We start from the raw sequence: 13,269 nt of genomic DNA on the forward strand, positions 1-13,269 counted from the left end.
GCATGAGACGGAGTCTACAACCCACACAAGTGGCTCAGGTAGTGGAGCTCATCCAGGATGGCACATCAATGCGAGCTGTGGCAATAAGGTTTGCTGTGTCTGTCAGCGTAGTGTCCAGAGCATGGAGGCGCTACCAGGAGTCAGGCCAGTACATCAGGAGACGTGGAGGAGGCCAACAACCCAGCAGCAGGACCGCTACCTCTGCCTTTGTGCAAGGAGGAGCAGGAGAAGCACTGCCAGAGCCCTGCAAAATGACCTCCAGCAGGCCACAAATGTGCATGTGTCTGCTCAAACGGTCAGAAACAGACTCCATGAGGGTGGTATGAGGGTCCGACGTCCACAGGTGGGGGTTGTGCTTACAGCCCAACACCGTGCAGGATGTTTGGCATTTGCCAGAGAACACCAAGATTGGCAAATTTGCCACTGGCGCCCTGTGCTCTTCACAGATGAAAGCAGGTTCACACTGAGCACGTGACAGACGTGACAGAGTCTGGAGACACCGTGGAGAACATTCTGCTGCCTACAACATCCTCCAGCATGACCGGTTTGGCGGTGGGTCAGTTATGGTGTGGGGTGGCATTTCTTTGGGGGGCCGCACAGCCATCCATGTGCTCGCCAGAGGTAGCCTGACTGCCATTAGGTACCGAGATGAGATCCTCAGACCCCTTGTGAGACCATATGCTGGTGCGGTTGGCCCTGGGTTCCTCCTAATGCAAGACAATGCTAGACCTCATGTGGCTGGAGTGTGTCAGCAGTTCCTGCAAGAGGAAGGCATTGATGCTATGGACTGGCCCGCCCGTTCCCCAGACCTGAATCCAATTGAGCACATCATGTCTCGCTCCATCCACCAACGCCACGTTGCACCACAGACTGTCCAGGAATTGGCGGATGCTTTAGTCCAGGTCTGGGAGGAGATCCCTCAGGAGACCATCCGCCACCTCATCAGGAGCATGCCCAGGCGTTGTAGGGAGGTCATACAGGCACGTGGAGGCCACACACTACTGAGCCTCATTTTGACTTGTTTTAAGGACATTACATCAAAGTTGGATCAGCCTGTAGTGTGGTTTTCCACTTTAATTTTGAGTGCGACTCCAAATCCAGACCTCCATGCGTTGATAAATTGGATTTCCATTGATTATTTTTGTGTGATTTTGTTGTCAGCACATTCAACTATGTAAAGAAAAAAGTATTTAATAAGATTATTTCTTTCATTCAGATCTAGGATGTGTTGTTTAAGTGTTCCCTTTATTTTTTGAGCAGTATAATGTTTACATAACCTACATTAGTCATCTCATATGTATATACTGTACTCTATACCATCTACTGCATCTTGCCTATGCCGTTCGGCCATCGCTCATTCATATATTTATATGTACATATTCTTATTCATTCCTTTACACTTGTGTGTATAAGGTAGTTGTGAAATTGTTAGGTTATATTACTTGTTAGATATTACTGCACGGTCGGAACTAGAAGCACAAGCATTTCGCTACACTCGCATTAACATCTGCTAACCATGTGTATGTGACCAATAAAATTTGATTTGATTTGCAGTGACACCTCTAGAACTGAGATGCAGTGCCTTAGACCACTACACTACTCGGGAGCACAAAGGATTCCCTCACAGTCTATTCCCTCCTTGTTACAGAAGTCATCCTCCCAACTAGGATTTCTGATAAAAACAGGGAATTATGGGAATTTGGGTAAGTTTTAGAATATCCGCAACTCTACACATGCTGTCACATTGTGATGTTGCTGCTCAGGGACTCCCAGGGGGAGGGAGTGAAACTATCCTCACCTTTCAGGCATGCAGCCAACCTTCCTGCATGACTCTGCCCCGGGATTTGGTTTCATTTAGTGAACTCAGTCACCATGAGTAATGGCCTCTGTCAAAATAAAAGAGCTGGGATTGGTCTGACCCCGACAGGAAGACCTTTCATTGGCCAATCATCAAGAGAACGTAAATACACTGACATTGCACTCTGTTGTCTGCTCTCTCACATAGACCTCACAAGAAACAGGAAATGTCTGTTTTTGCAATAGAGGTCTAATGGTCCTTTCTCCATGTGTAACAAACCAATTTTTTTTATGTAACCTTTATTTAACTAGGCAAGTCAGGTAAGAACAAATTCTTATTTACAATGACGGTCTACCCCCGGCCAAACCCGGACGATGCTGGGCCAATTGTGCGCCGCCCTATGGGACTCCCAATCACGGCCGGTTGTGATACAGCCTGGAATCGAACCAGGGTGTCTGTAGTGTCTTAGACCGCTGCGCCCTAATGATTATATATTGGTTTGGTGTTTGTGTAAAGTTTGACGACCCTGCAGGAAATAGTTACCTTCTCCTAGGAAATGCATCTTATTCAAGTCCACTGTATTTCAGACCTTACATACAGATTTTCATTATAATCTATTCTACTCCAGACTCCACAAGAAAACAAGGAAATGTCTGTTTTTGCAATAGAAGTGCAATGGGTCCCTTCTCAACGCCATGTGCAGCAAAAGCTAACATCTTTCACTTTAAAAAGAGAAACTGACAGCGTTTAAACTACTTTTGCAGATATGAAACAAAAAGAAAAATCAGTCAAAGATATTAATATGCTTCAAAACCAAATTTATCAAGAGGGTTCTATGTGACTCAACTTTCCATGACATAGAGTAAGGAATTGTTGGCAGAATAGATGGATGCAGTTCAATGCATTATTTAATATAATAATTCACCAATACATTTCTTGGTAGTACAACAACAACAACAAAATTGCTATCAGGTTGTAAATCACAGCCGGTCTGGTACACTGTTTGCTGCCTCCAGCCATTCGGATGCACTGTTTTGGTTTAAATGACTGTAAACTAAGGCTGGGAATGTCAATACAATCTGACTTGCAAGGGCAAGGATGACAAGTCAGTCATAACGTGGCCAAACACAAAGCCCCGCGGGATAAAAAAATAAAAAAGGACACAAGTGAGTCATGTACTTTTATGAAATTACAGCCTGATGCGCTTGCGTCGGTGAATTCAACTTCAATTGACCCAAACTTTCGCGTGTCCTGTTTACAGCGCGGAGTGGAGGGAAAGTGTACAGAAGAAAAACAAAAAATGGCCAGTTTGGGTCGCAGTTTTACTTTTTTTTTGTAAAAACCAAATAGGCTGTCTGGCCCACGATTTCGTTAGGATTTTTTTTCAATTCGGCCTTGTGCACTGTTTGAGTTTGACACCCCATGGCTAGCGTATCTATTTATGCAGCTAGCTATTTATTTAGCAAGCTAAAAACACAGAGCCTAACATTAACAAGCTAGTTGCTGGGAGGATGTCATATCTTCGGATATCTTTTACGGTGGCTACAGCTAGAGATGCAGGGGTCATTTGGTAAGAGGACTCCTGTGGTGTTTTTACATATTTACAGAAATCCATTCAGGTGAATGTGTTCTAATGATCTAAAGTCAGGCTGTTGTTACTTCCTGTAAACACACAGTCCAGTTCATAGTGAATGATGACAGGCCCTACTTCCTGTAAACACACAGTCCAGTTCAATTTGACAGGCCCTACTTCCTGTAAACACAGTCCAGTTCAAAGAGAATTAAGGCAGGTCCTACTTCCTGTTAACACACAGTCCAGTTCAAAGTGAATGATGGCAGGCCCGTGTGGCAAACGAGTTATTTGCATATACAGTGCATTCGGAAAGTATTCAGACCCCTTGACTTTTTCCACATTACAGCCTTATTCTGAAATGGAATACATTGATGGGGGGAAACATTCTTAAATGAAACAAGTTTGGAACAACCAAGAACCCGATAGTCACTATGACAGAGCTCCTCTGTGGAGATGGGAGAACCTTCCGGAAGGACAACGATCTCTGCAGCGCCACCGATCAGGCCTTTAGGGTAGAGCTCCAGACAGAAGCCACTCCGCAGTAAAAAAAGGTACATGACAGCCCACTTGGAGTTTGCCAAAAGGCACTTAAAGGACTCTCAGACCATGAGAAACAAGATTCTCTGGTCTGATGAAACCAAGATGAAACTATTTGGCCTGAATGCCAAGCGTCACGTCTGGAGGAAAGGTGCTTCAACAAAGTACTGTGTAAATGGTCTGAATACTTATGTAAATGCAATATCACTATTTTTGCTTTGTCATTATGGGGTATTGTGTGTAGATTTATTAAAAATATATATATTTTTTTCGAATCAATTTTAGAATAAGGCTGTAACGTAACAAAATGTGGAAAAAGTCAAGGGGTCTGAATACTTTCCGAATGCTTTGTATATATGGGGCAATTTAGCAATTTGGATTTGTTATCTGTAATGGTTATGATCTGTTGGCATATAGATAAATGCAAACATATTTTTTTTCTAGTGTCGGGCATTGTGTTAAAAACAATATTATATTTTTTCCATTCGAGAACTCCAGATAAAACAATTGCGAGTACTCTAACAGTCCAAAAATGTAAAACGCCCATCCCTATGTCTGAACGATGAGCTGTATGTTTGATGTTGGTTTGAGGTTTGTGTAAAATGTACAAGCTTGTGAAAAACAATTTCCTGCTCAGAGGACAATAAATCTATTATATTCTACAGTATTCTGTCCAGACATACCACAGACAGACTTGTGCATGAAGTAAGGAAAACATGCTGACATTCCCTAAAATAAGTTCTCCCCCCCACTACCCATTCTTCTTCTTGGCAATATCTCTGCTCCACTGCTGAAGTTTAACCCAGATCCACAGAATCTCTAACGCAGAACAGATGAATACAGATACACATACAAACGAGAGAGAGAGAGAGAGAGAGAGAGAGAGAGAGAGAGAGAGAGAGAGAGAGAGAGAGAGAGAGAGAGACAGTGAGAGGCTGTACTTTCTCCCACACCGAGAGAACAAGAGAGACTTACCAGCTATTTCTTTTTACAAAATTGAAAACAAAAACATTTTGAAAACAAAACCAGAAAAGGAGAAAATCCAGTATCTTTGTGCCATATTAGTTTCATAATATGTAGCAGCTGCCACACCCGTAGAGCCAGCCAGTGGAATGACCAACCACAGAATAAACATTGCTTCCTGTGTCTGTCACCATTTCATTATTGTCCTCATTCATTTCTTACTCTAGTGTCCTGTTAATTGTTACTCTAGTGTCCTGTTAATTGTTACTACTCAATGAGTATTATTATTTTTCCCTGTGCTGAATTCAACTCTGCTGACTTGCCTAGTTAAATAAAAGGTTAAATAAATACAATAATAAAAAAATAAAAAATAAAAAAAAATAGAAAAAACTCCACTCTGCCCGGGGCCAAACTCCACTCTGCCCGGGGCCAAACTGTGATGTCCATACTTGTGAAATATAGACATCTATGATTGGTACAGATTTGGTCTGGATCAACCAAATGTGATCTTGTTTTGGGGGCATTAGAATAATAACCAGTGTGTAGTAATAATAATTCCCAAAACATGCAAAGGAAGAACATTAAACATTCCTACCTATTTAGACTACATCACCATGAACAGAACGACACTCAGAATGATGCATTCCTCTATAGTACAGATCAAGGACCCATGATGTCAATGTTACCGTCATTCTGTTACCGGGTCTTAAACCACTTCACTTCCTGTAGTAAAATAACCCAAAAGAGAGTCAAGGTGTCATATCATAGCTCTTATTGCAGACATCTTTGAATCTTGAAAAATGGAAAAGATAGTTTTTCGAAAACGTGGTCACATAAACGGTCACATTTACTGTCATTCTGTTACCAAACTTTGCATCTACCTTTCTAAATACACACACACACACACACACACACACACACACACACACACACACACACACACACACACACACACACACACACACACACACACACAGTACAAGTCGAAAGTTTACATACACTTAGGTTGGAGTCATTAAAAAACTCGTTTTTTTCAACCACTCCACAAATGTTTTGTTAACAAACTATAGTTTTGGCAAGTCGGTTAGGACATCTACTTTGTGAATGACAAGTAATTTTTCAAACAATTATTTACAGACAGATTATTTCACTTACTGTATCACAATTCCAGTGGGTCAGAAGTTTACATACACTAAGCTGACTGTTCCTTTAAACAGCTAATTGCTTCTGATAGGCTAATTGACATCATTTGAGTCAATTGGAGGTGTACCTGTGGATGTATTTCAAGGCCTACCTTCAAACTCAGTGCCTCTTTGCTTGACATCATGGGAAAATCTAAAGAAATCAGCCAAGACCTCAGAAAAAAAATTGGAGACCTCCACAAGTCTGGTTCATCCTTGGGAGCAATTTCCAAACACTTGAAGGTACCACGTTCATCTGTACAAACAATAGTACGCAACTATAAACACCATGGGACCACACAGCCGTCATATCGCTCAGGAAGGAGACAAGTTCTGTCTCCTAGAGATAAACGTAATTTGGTGAGAAAAGTGCAAATCAATCCCAGAACAACAGCAAAGGACCTTGTGAAGATGCTGGAGGAAACAGGTACAAAACTATCTATATCCACAGTAAAACGAGTCCTATATCGACATAACCTGAAAGGCCGCTCAGCAAGGAAGAAGCCACTGCTCCAAAACCACCATAAAAAAGCCAGACTATGGTTTGCAACTGCACATGGGGACAAACAAAGATCGTACTTTTTGGAGAAATGTCCTCTGGTCTGCTGAAACAAAAATAGAACTGTTTGGACATAATGACCATCATTTTGTTTGGAGGAAAGAGGGGGAGGCTTGCAAGCCGAAGAACACCATCCCAACCGTGAAGCACGGGGGCGGCAACATCATGTTGTGGGGGTGCTTTGCTGCAGGAGGGACTGGTGAACTTCACAAAGTAGATGGCATCATGAGGGAGGAAAATTATGTGGATATATTGAAGCAACATCTCAAGACATCAGTCAGGAAGTTAAAGCTTGGTCGCAAATGGGTCTTCCAAATGGACAATGACCCCAAGCATACTTCCAAAGTTGTGGCAAAATGGCTTAATGACAACAAAGTCAAGATATTGGAGTGCCCATCACAAAGCCCTGACCTCAATCATATAGAAAATCTGTGGGCAGAACTGAAAAAGTGTGTGTGAGCAAGGAGGCCTACAAACCTGACTCAGTTACACCAGCTCTGTCAGGAGAAATGGGCCAAAATTCACCCAACTTATTCTGGGAAGCTTGTGGAAGGCTACCCAAAACGTTTGACCCACGTTAAACAATTTAATGGCAATGCTACCAAATACTAATTGAGTGTATGTAAACTTCTGACCCACTGGGAATGTGATGAAAGAAATAAAAGCTGAAATAAATCACTCTACTATTATTCTGACATTTCACATTCTTAAAATAAAGTGGTGATCTTAACTAACCTAAGACAGGGAATGTTTACTACGATTAAATGTCAGGAATTATGAAAAACTGAGTTTAAATGTATTTGGCTAAGGTGTTTGTAAACTTCCGAATTCAACTGTGTGCGCGCACACACACACACACACACACACACACACACACACACACACACACACACACACACATATATATACACACACATTCAAAGGTCTTTCTAAATTTTTTACATTATAGAATAGTTGTGAAGACATCAAAACTATGAGATAACAAATATTGGATGATGTACTACCCCCAAAAAAAGAGTGTTAAACAAATCAAAATATATTTTATATATGAGATTCTTCAAATAGCCACCCTTTGCCTTGATGACAACTCCTCAGTAAAAGGCTAGCTAGCTAGCTAGCATCAGCAGCAGTCACATATTGGCTACCTAGCAACATGACATCAATTCTAATTTCTGGAGGCAGTGGAAACGCACTTTGAGCTAGCCCTCCCAAGGCCAGCCCAACCTAGGTGGACTTCAAAGTGCCAATGGAAAAAGGGGCTCAATTCCATCATGGTTTGTGGAAATGAATGCTGGTTTTTTTTGGTAGTTTTTTTGAGGGAGCGGGGGAATAAATGCCTTAAATAAGGTCAGAGGTAAACACAGATCTTATACGTTTAGTTCTATGAGATAATCATCAGCTAACGTCACTTTTTTGGTGAAATGATGAAGCATTTATGGAATAAAAAAAATGCATAAAGCACATAAAACTGTGACTCAGTTGGTAGAGCATGGTGTTTGCAATGCCAGGGTTGTGGGTTCGATTCCCACGGGGGGCCAGTAGAAAAAATGTTTTCTTAAAAATGCATGAAATGTACGAAATGTATGCATTCAACTACTGTAAGTCGCTCTGGATAACAGCGTCTGCTAAATGACTAAAATGTAAAAAATAATTTAAAAAAAGCTTCATAATTAATAAAAAAGGTTATGTTCAATGACTGCTATGATCTCCTGAGCCTGTGTTAACCTCAGACTTTTATTTTTCACGTTTATCCCAAACCCCTATTCTTTCACCACAGGAATGGCTGAAAGAATCAGAGGTAACTCATTGCCTGGTTGTAGGACTACAAGCTGGCGAGATCTATGGAATATATTTTTTTGCAAATCACAGCACATATTGATGGGTATATTTCCTGCTTTTACTTCCTGCTTTGCTCCTCGCAATGGCTGCCATTCCACCCATTATGTCCTCATTGACTTGAATGGGGACACCCGTTCTCTTCCTTCTATTTCTACTGCAGCACATGCAGGCTGAGCAAAGGAGAAAACATGTTTAAAAAAGAAAAAACATTTATATTTATATATAAAAAAATATTTATATTTTTTTCTAAAACATGTTTTGCTATTCAAATGGTTATTGCGTTGATCGTGGTAATTTGGCTGGCCAATTACCGTCATCCAAAGTTCCATGACCGTCACAGCCCTTGATACTACTGTAGGTCACGGGTGATAGACTGACTGGCTTTCCTGGCAAACCCTGTGGCAATTTCTGTTGTTTCCAGGCTTTATACATGGGTCATGCACCACAATGACTGCACACACACAACCAGACGTGAAAACACAACGCATCAGCTAAACCACAGCCTGCCTCCCATATGACTCAGCAGTCAAATGAAACCTGTGTATGTGTGTGTGTAAGGGAGGACTTATGGTGTGAGTCAACACCCCCAACATAAACATTTCCCCATCACTCATGCAAAGCTGAAGTCCCCTCCTCTCAGTTATAATGGTGACGACTGCTGCAGAGCTGATGATACGGAGACTACAGCCACCATGACAGGTGGAGAAAAAGAATAAGCCTCAGGAGGGAGGTACCTTATCAGAAACAAAACATGAAGGCTCTTATTAAGCGAATGTATATTGTTGTTCCTGTCTGACAGCACATGGGTTTCAACAAAGTCATTTGATCCCTGATGAACCAATCCCTGATGAACCAATCCCTGATGAACCAATCCCTGATGAACCAATGTTGACACTTAGCTACACCCATTCAACTGTTATCGCACACAGATTTACAATCAGTGGAGCAATCAATCAATCAATCAATCAGCTGATTAGTGGAGTTACTAGGCCTGAGTTTAGTAGTATGGTGGCATTACCTTTCTGTACCGTGGATGATATCAGGGTAGTATGATGGCATTACCTTTCTGTACGTGGATGATATCAGGGTAGTATGGTGACATTACCTTTCTGTACCGTGGATGATATCAGGGTAGTATGGTGGCATTACATTTCTGTACCGTGGATGATATCAGGGTAGTATGGTGGCATTACCTTTCTGTACCGTGGATGATATCAGGGTAGTATGATGGCATTACCTTTCTGTACCGTGGATGATATCAGGGTAGTATGATGGCATTACCTTTCTGTACCGTGGATGATATCAGGGTAGTATGGTGACATTACCTTTCTGTACCGTGGATGATATCAGGGTAGTATGGTGACATTACCTTTCTGTACCGTGGATGATATCAGGGTAGTATGGTGACATTACCTTTATGTACCATGGATGATATCAGGGTAGTATGGTGGCATTACCTTTCTGTACGTGGATGATATCAGGGTAGTATGGTGACATTACCTTTATGTACCATGGATGATATCAGGGTAGTATGGTGGCATTACCTTTCTGTACCGTGGATGATATCAGGGTAGTATGGTGGCATTACCTTTCTGTACGTGGATGATATCAGGGTAGTATGGTGACATTACCTTTCTGTACCGTGGATGATATCAGGGTAGTATAGTGGCATTACCTTTCTGTACCGTGGATGATATCAGGGTAGTATGGTGGCATTACCTTTCTGTACCGTGGATGATATCAGGGTAGTATGGTGGCATTACCTTTCTGTACCGTGGATGATATCAGGGTAGTATGATGGCATTACCTTTCTGTACCGTGGATGATATCAGGGTAGTATGGTGGCATTACCTTTTTGTACCGTGGATGATATCAGGGTAGTATGATGGCATTACCTTTCTGTACCGTGGATGATATCAGGGTAGTATGGTGGCATTACCTTTCTGTACGTGGATGATATCAGGGTAGTTGGCCAGATGTCCCTGGTACAGCTGTAACAAATCCATTAACGGGTCCACATCTTGTCTTGGCTGCTCTGCAAAGTAGTCCCCAATAGCATCGTATGCCTCTCCAGTGTAAGCTATGGCCTGGTTCAACCCTACTGAATACGTCTGCTGGTCCAGCTCAAACGCTTGTCCCAGGACTTTAAACGCCTGCCCCACTTTCTGGTACTCTTTCTTAAACCCTGTGATCTGTTTCCGGGCGAACTCGTTGGTGGTGGCGTTGACTTGGACCACGCTGTCGTCCATTTTCTTAGTGAAAGCTTTGAAGCCGTCGATCTTGGACTCGACCTCGACCAGGTCCAGGGGGGGTCCGGAGGGCGTGGAGATAGTGAGGAAGAAGTTTGCCCCCACCATCTCGTCCTTCTCCGCCTTCCTCTTCCCCTGCTTCCATGACTTCTCGTCTGTGCTGTGGAAAATAATTAAAAACATGGGGTTTTCACAAAGCATTTAAAAATGTTTTGTTTTACAGAGACAGTGAAGAACACGGTTCTCGTGGGCCAGATTCGTACCCATACCAACACAGGCCAAGCCTACATTGTGTGATCCGAATGGAAAGCAGTTACCACCAGACCATCCCCAGGCCACTACTGGCTAGAGCTTTTCAATGACCCAAAAGACGCTTTACGATAGCCTGAGTGCCAGTCTGTTTGTGCTATTATGACATCTCCATTGCTGCCCATTATCACGCTAAACACGCCAATTCTATGAGGAGTTGGCAAGAGAGCAAAAAAAAAAAAAAAGACTGGCACTCAGGCTAGCTTTACAGAGCAAAGAAACATGGAGAGGAGAGAGGGGATGGGGAAAGGTGAAGCCTACCTGTTGCAGGTGAGGAAGTGCTGAAAGACATCACACTTGGACAGGATCGGGTGGCTGGTCATGTGATTCATCCACCATATCAACCCCTTCCTCCTTTTAGAGATGAAGTCTTCCTCAAACCGTCCCGTGGCTTGTTTCTCTGGGATGTGGGGTACCGAGATGACAGGGAACTTCTCCACCAGCCTGGCATAGAGCCAGTCAAAGTGTTTATACCTCCTGTTTACCTGGGTCTGTGTGTGGGTGGGCGTCAACTTGTAGGCAATGTAACTCTTCATCCCTTTAAACTTGGTCTGCTTGGTGGGGTCGTCGATGGTACAGGCGAAAGGGTATGGGTTTTCCTGCCATTCTGGACCGTATTGTCCCGTTACAACACATATCTTATCCCCATCTTTTACAAAACCAGCTGCATCACCTAACACGAACGCTTCCCCTCCTGATTTCACAAATGTTGAAAACCTATTGAGGTTTCTACTGACCGTAGCAGAGCTCTTGGCTTGTTGAACGTTGCTACTTTTAGACGTAGACGTTGACACTCTGTATGTAGACGGTCCGTTGCCATCAAAATCCCCTTGGTAATTACCTCCGACAACCCCTGGTTCGTCAGCCACTGTCGAGCTGTCATCCCAGTCATCATCCCAGTCTTCGTCGCTTCCCTGGCTGGCTTGGTATCCGTGTTGCTGTTGTACTGGGACAGGCGGTGAGAACGCATTAAACCCGGGTGATGTTACCGATGTTTTGGACAAGTTGTCAGTTTGATTCTGGATTTTATAAGAAGAAGAAGAGGAGTCCCCGAAACCTCCGGTTGGTATATTGGCGTACCGTGATCCAGATGTGCTGCTGTTGTTAAACGTGGACGCAGTATCATTCTTCAGGATCTCGACGTAGGACGCTGGGATGAGACCTCTCTCTCCTTTACTGTTGGACCCTTCTAGCCATCCTTCTATATCCTGTTCGCTGTACAGACTCACTATTTCATTTTCTTTCACTGATATCTCACCGGGGTTTTCGGAATTGAAATCGTATAAAGCCCTCGCTTTGAGCGCCATAGTTCAACAACAACTGGAGCGCCTAACGCGCAATAAAAAATATAACCAGCTAGACCAAACCAGCAAACTCTCCCCCCAGCTGGGCTAGCCTATCCAAACTAACACAACTCTGTGTACGAAGTTAAAAAGGCACACTGCTTGTAAACTCCCACCGAAATATCCCTTCTTCCAACGACCTACACTATACAATCCAAATTTTATTTTGTTACCGTTCAAATGTGCAATAAAATCCTGTTGTTTCGTCCGGGTTTTTACCCTCCCGGTTAGATGTGTAGCCTGGTTAGTGCCTCTTGCTCTCCTCTCCTCGCAGACTCCCCTTCTCGGCGCAACAACCGCACATAATCAGTCCGAATAATCGAGGGTGGAGCTATGAGGATGATCAGATAACAGGCAACGTTAATCAAACGCCTATCTTTGCTTTTTTTAGTTGATGAGTGGGTGTGGAATTCCAGTTATGTGATGTGATTTTCTGTCACGTATCAATTCATAGATGTTATCAGACTCCTACTGTATTTACGTGTATTTATTTGTATTATCAGAATGTAGCATGAATGTAACAAAATAGTAAAAACAAAAACAAAACAAAAAATGATGTAAAAGATTTGAATAGCAATTTATCAATCTAGTAACATTGGTGATTATAATGTGACAATGTATCACTTTTTAAAATCACATTTGTATCTTCTTTGAAGTCTATATTTATAGTCTCAGTCAGCCCTAAATGTACAGAACATCTGTTCATACATGTCAGATATCATAAGAACTATATTATCAACTTCTCAATGACTGCCCAGTGACCAACCTCATATGTCTATTTACAATTTAAAGCAAATTGAACACTTAAATTATTATTTTTTAAATAAAGCATTTATACTGTTAAGTAATTCAATAACATTACTACCAATAACTTTATATAGCAAAGTAATACCAGATAGAAATGTATGGTTAGAGAAA

The 13,269-nt window shown here is 42.3% G+C and overlaps 1 protein-coding gene across 2 annotated transcripts in view; it reads right to left on the bottom strand.

Annotated features, from left to right (window-relative positions):
- LOC106570918 (sorting nexin-18-like) overlaps positions 1-12,650 on the bottom strand; it is a 34,340-nt gene extending 21,690 nt beyond the window's left edge. The window contains exons 1-3 of one of the 2 annotated variants that reach the window (XR_006759121.1): positions 11,270-12,650; positions 10,390-10,859; positions 9,513-10,301 (exon numbers count right to left, since the gene is read on the bottom strand). Coding sequence is in view for 1 of the 2 variants with exons in the window: in XM_045695426.1 (XP_045551382.1) it covers positions 10,390-10,859; positions 11,270-12,315 (1,516 nt within the window). In the remaining variant the exon portion in view is untranslated. The remainder of the gene's footprint in view (positions 1-9,512; positions 10,302-10,389; positions 10,860-11,269) is intronic. The other variant, XM_045695426.1, reaches the window with a different exon arrangement.
- Between the last annotated feature and the right edge of the window lie 619 nt (positions 12,651-13,269).

The sequence above is a fragment of the Salmo salar genome, chromosome ssa15 (assembly GCF_905237065.1).
Source record: "Salmo salar chromosome ssa15, Ssal_v3.1, whole genome shotgun sequence".
In the NCBI taxonomy this organism is placed as follows: Eukaryota; Metazoa; Chordata; class Actinopteri; order Salmoniformes; family Salmonidae; genus Salmo; species Salmo salar.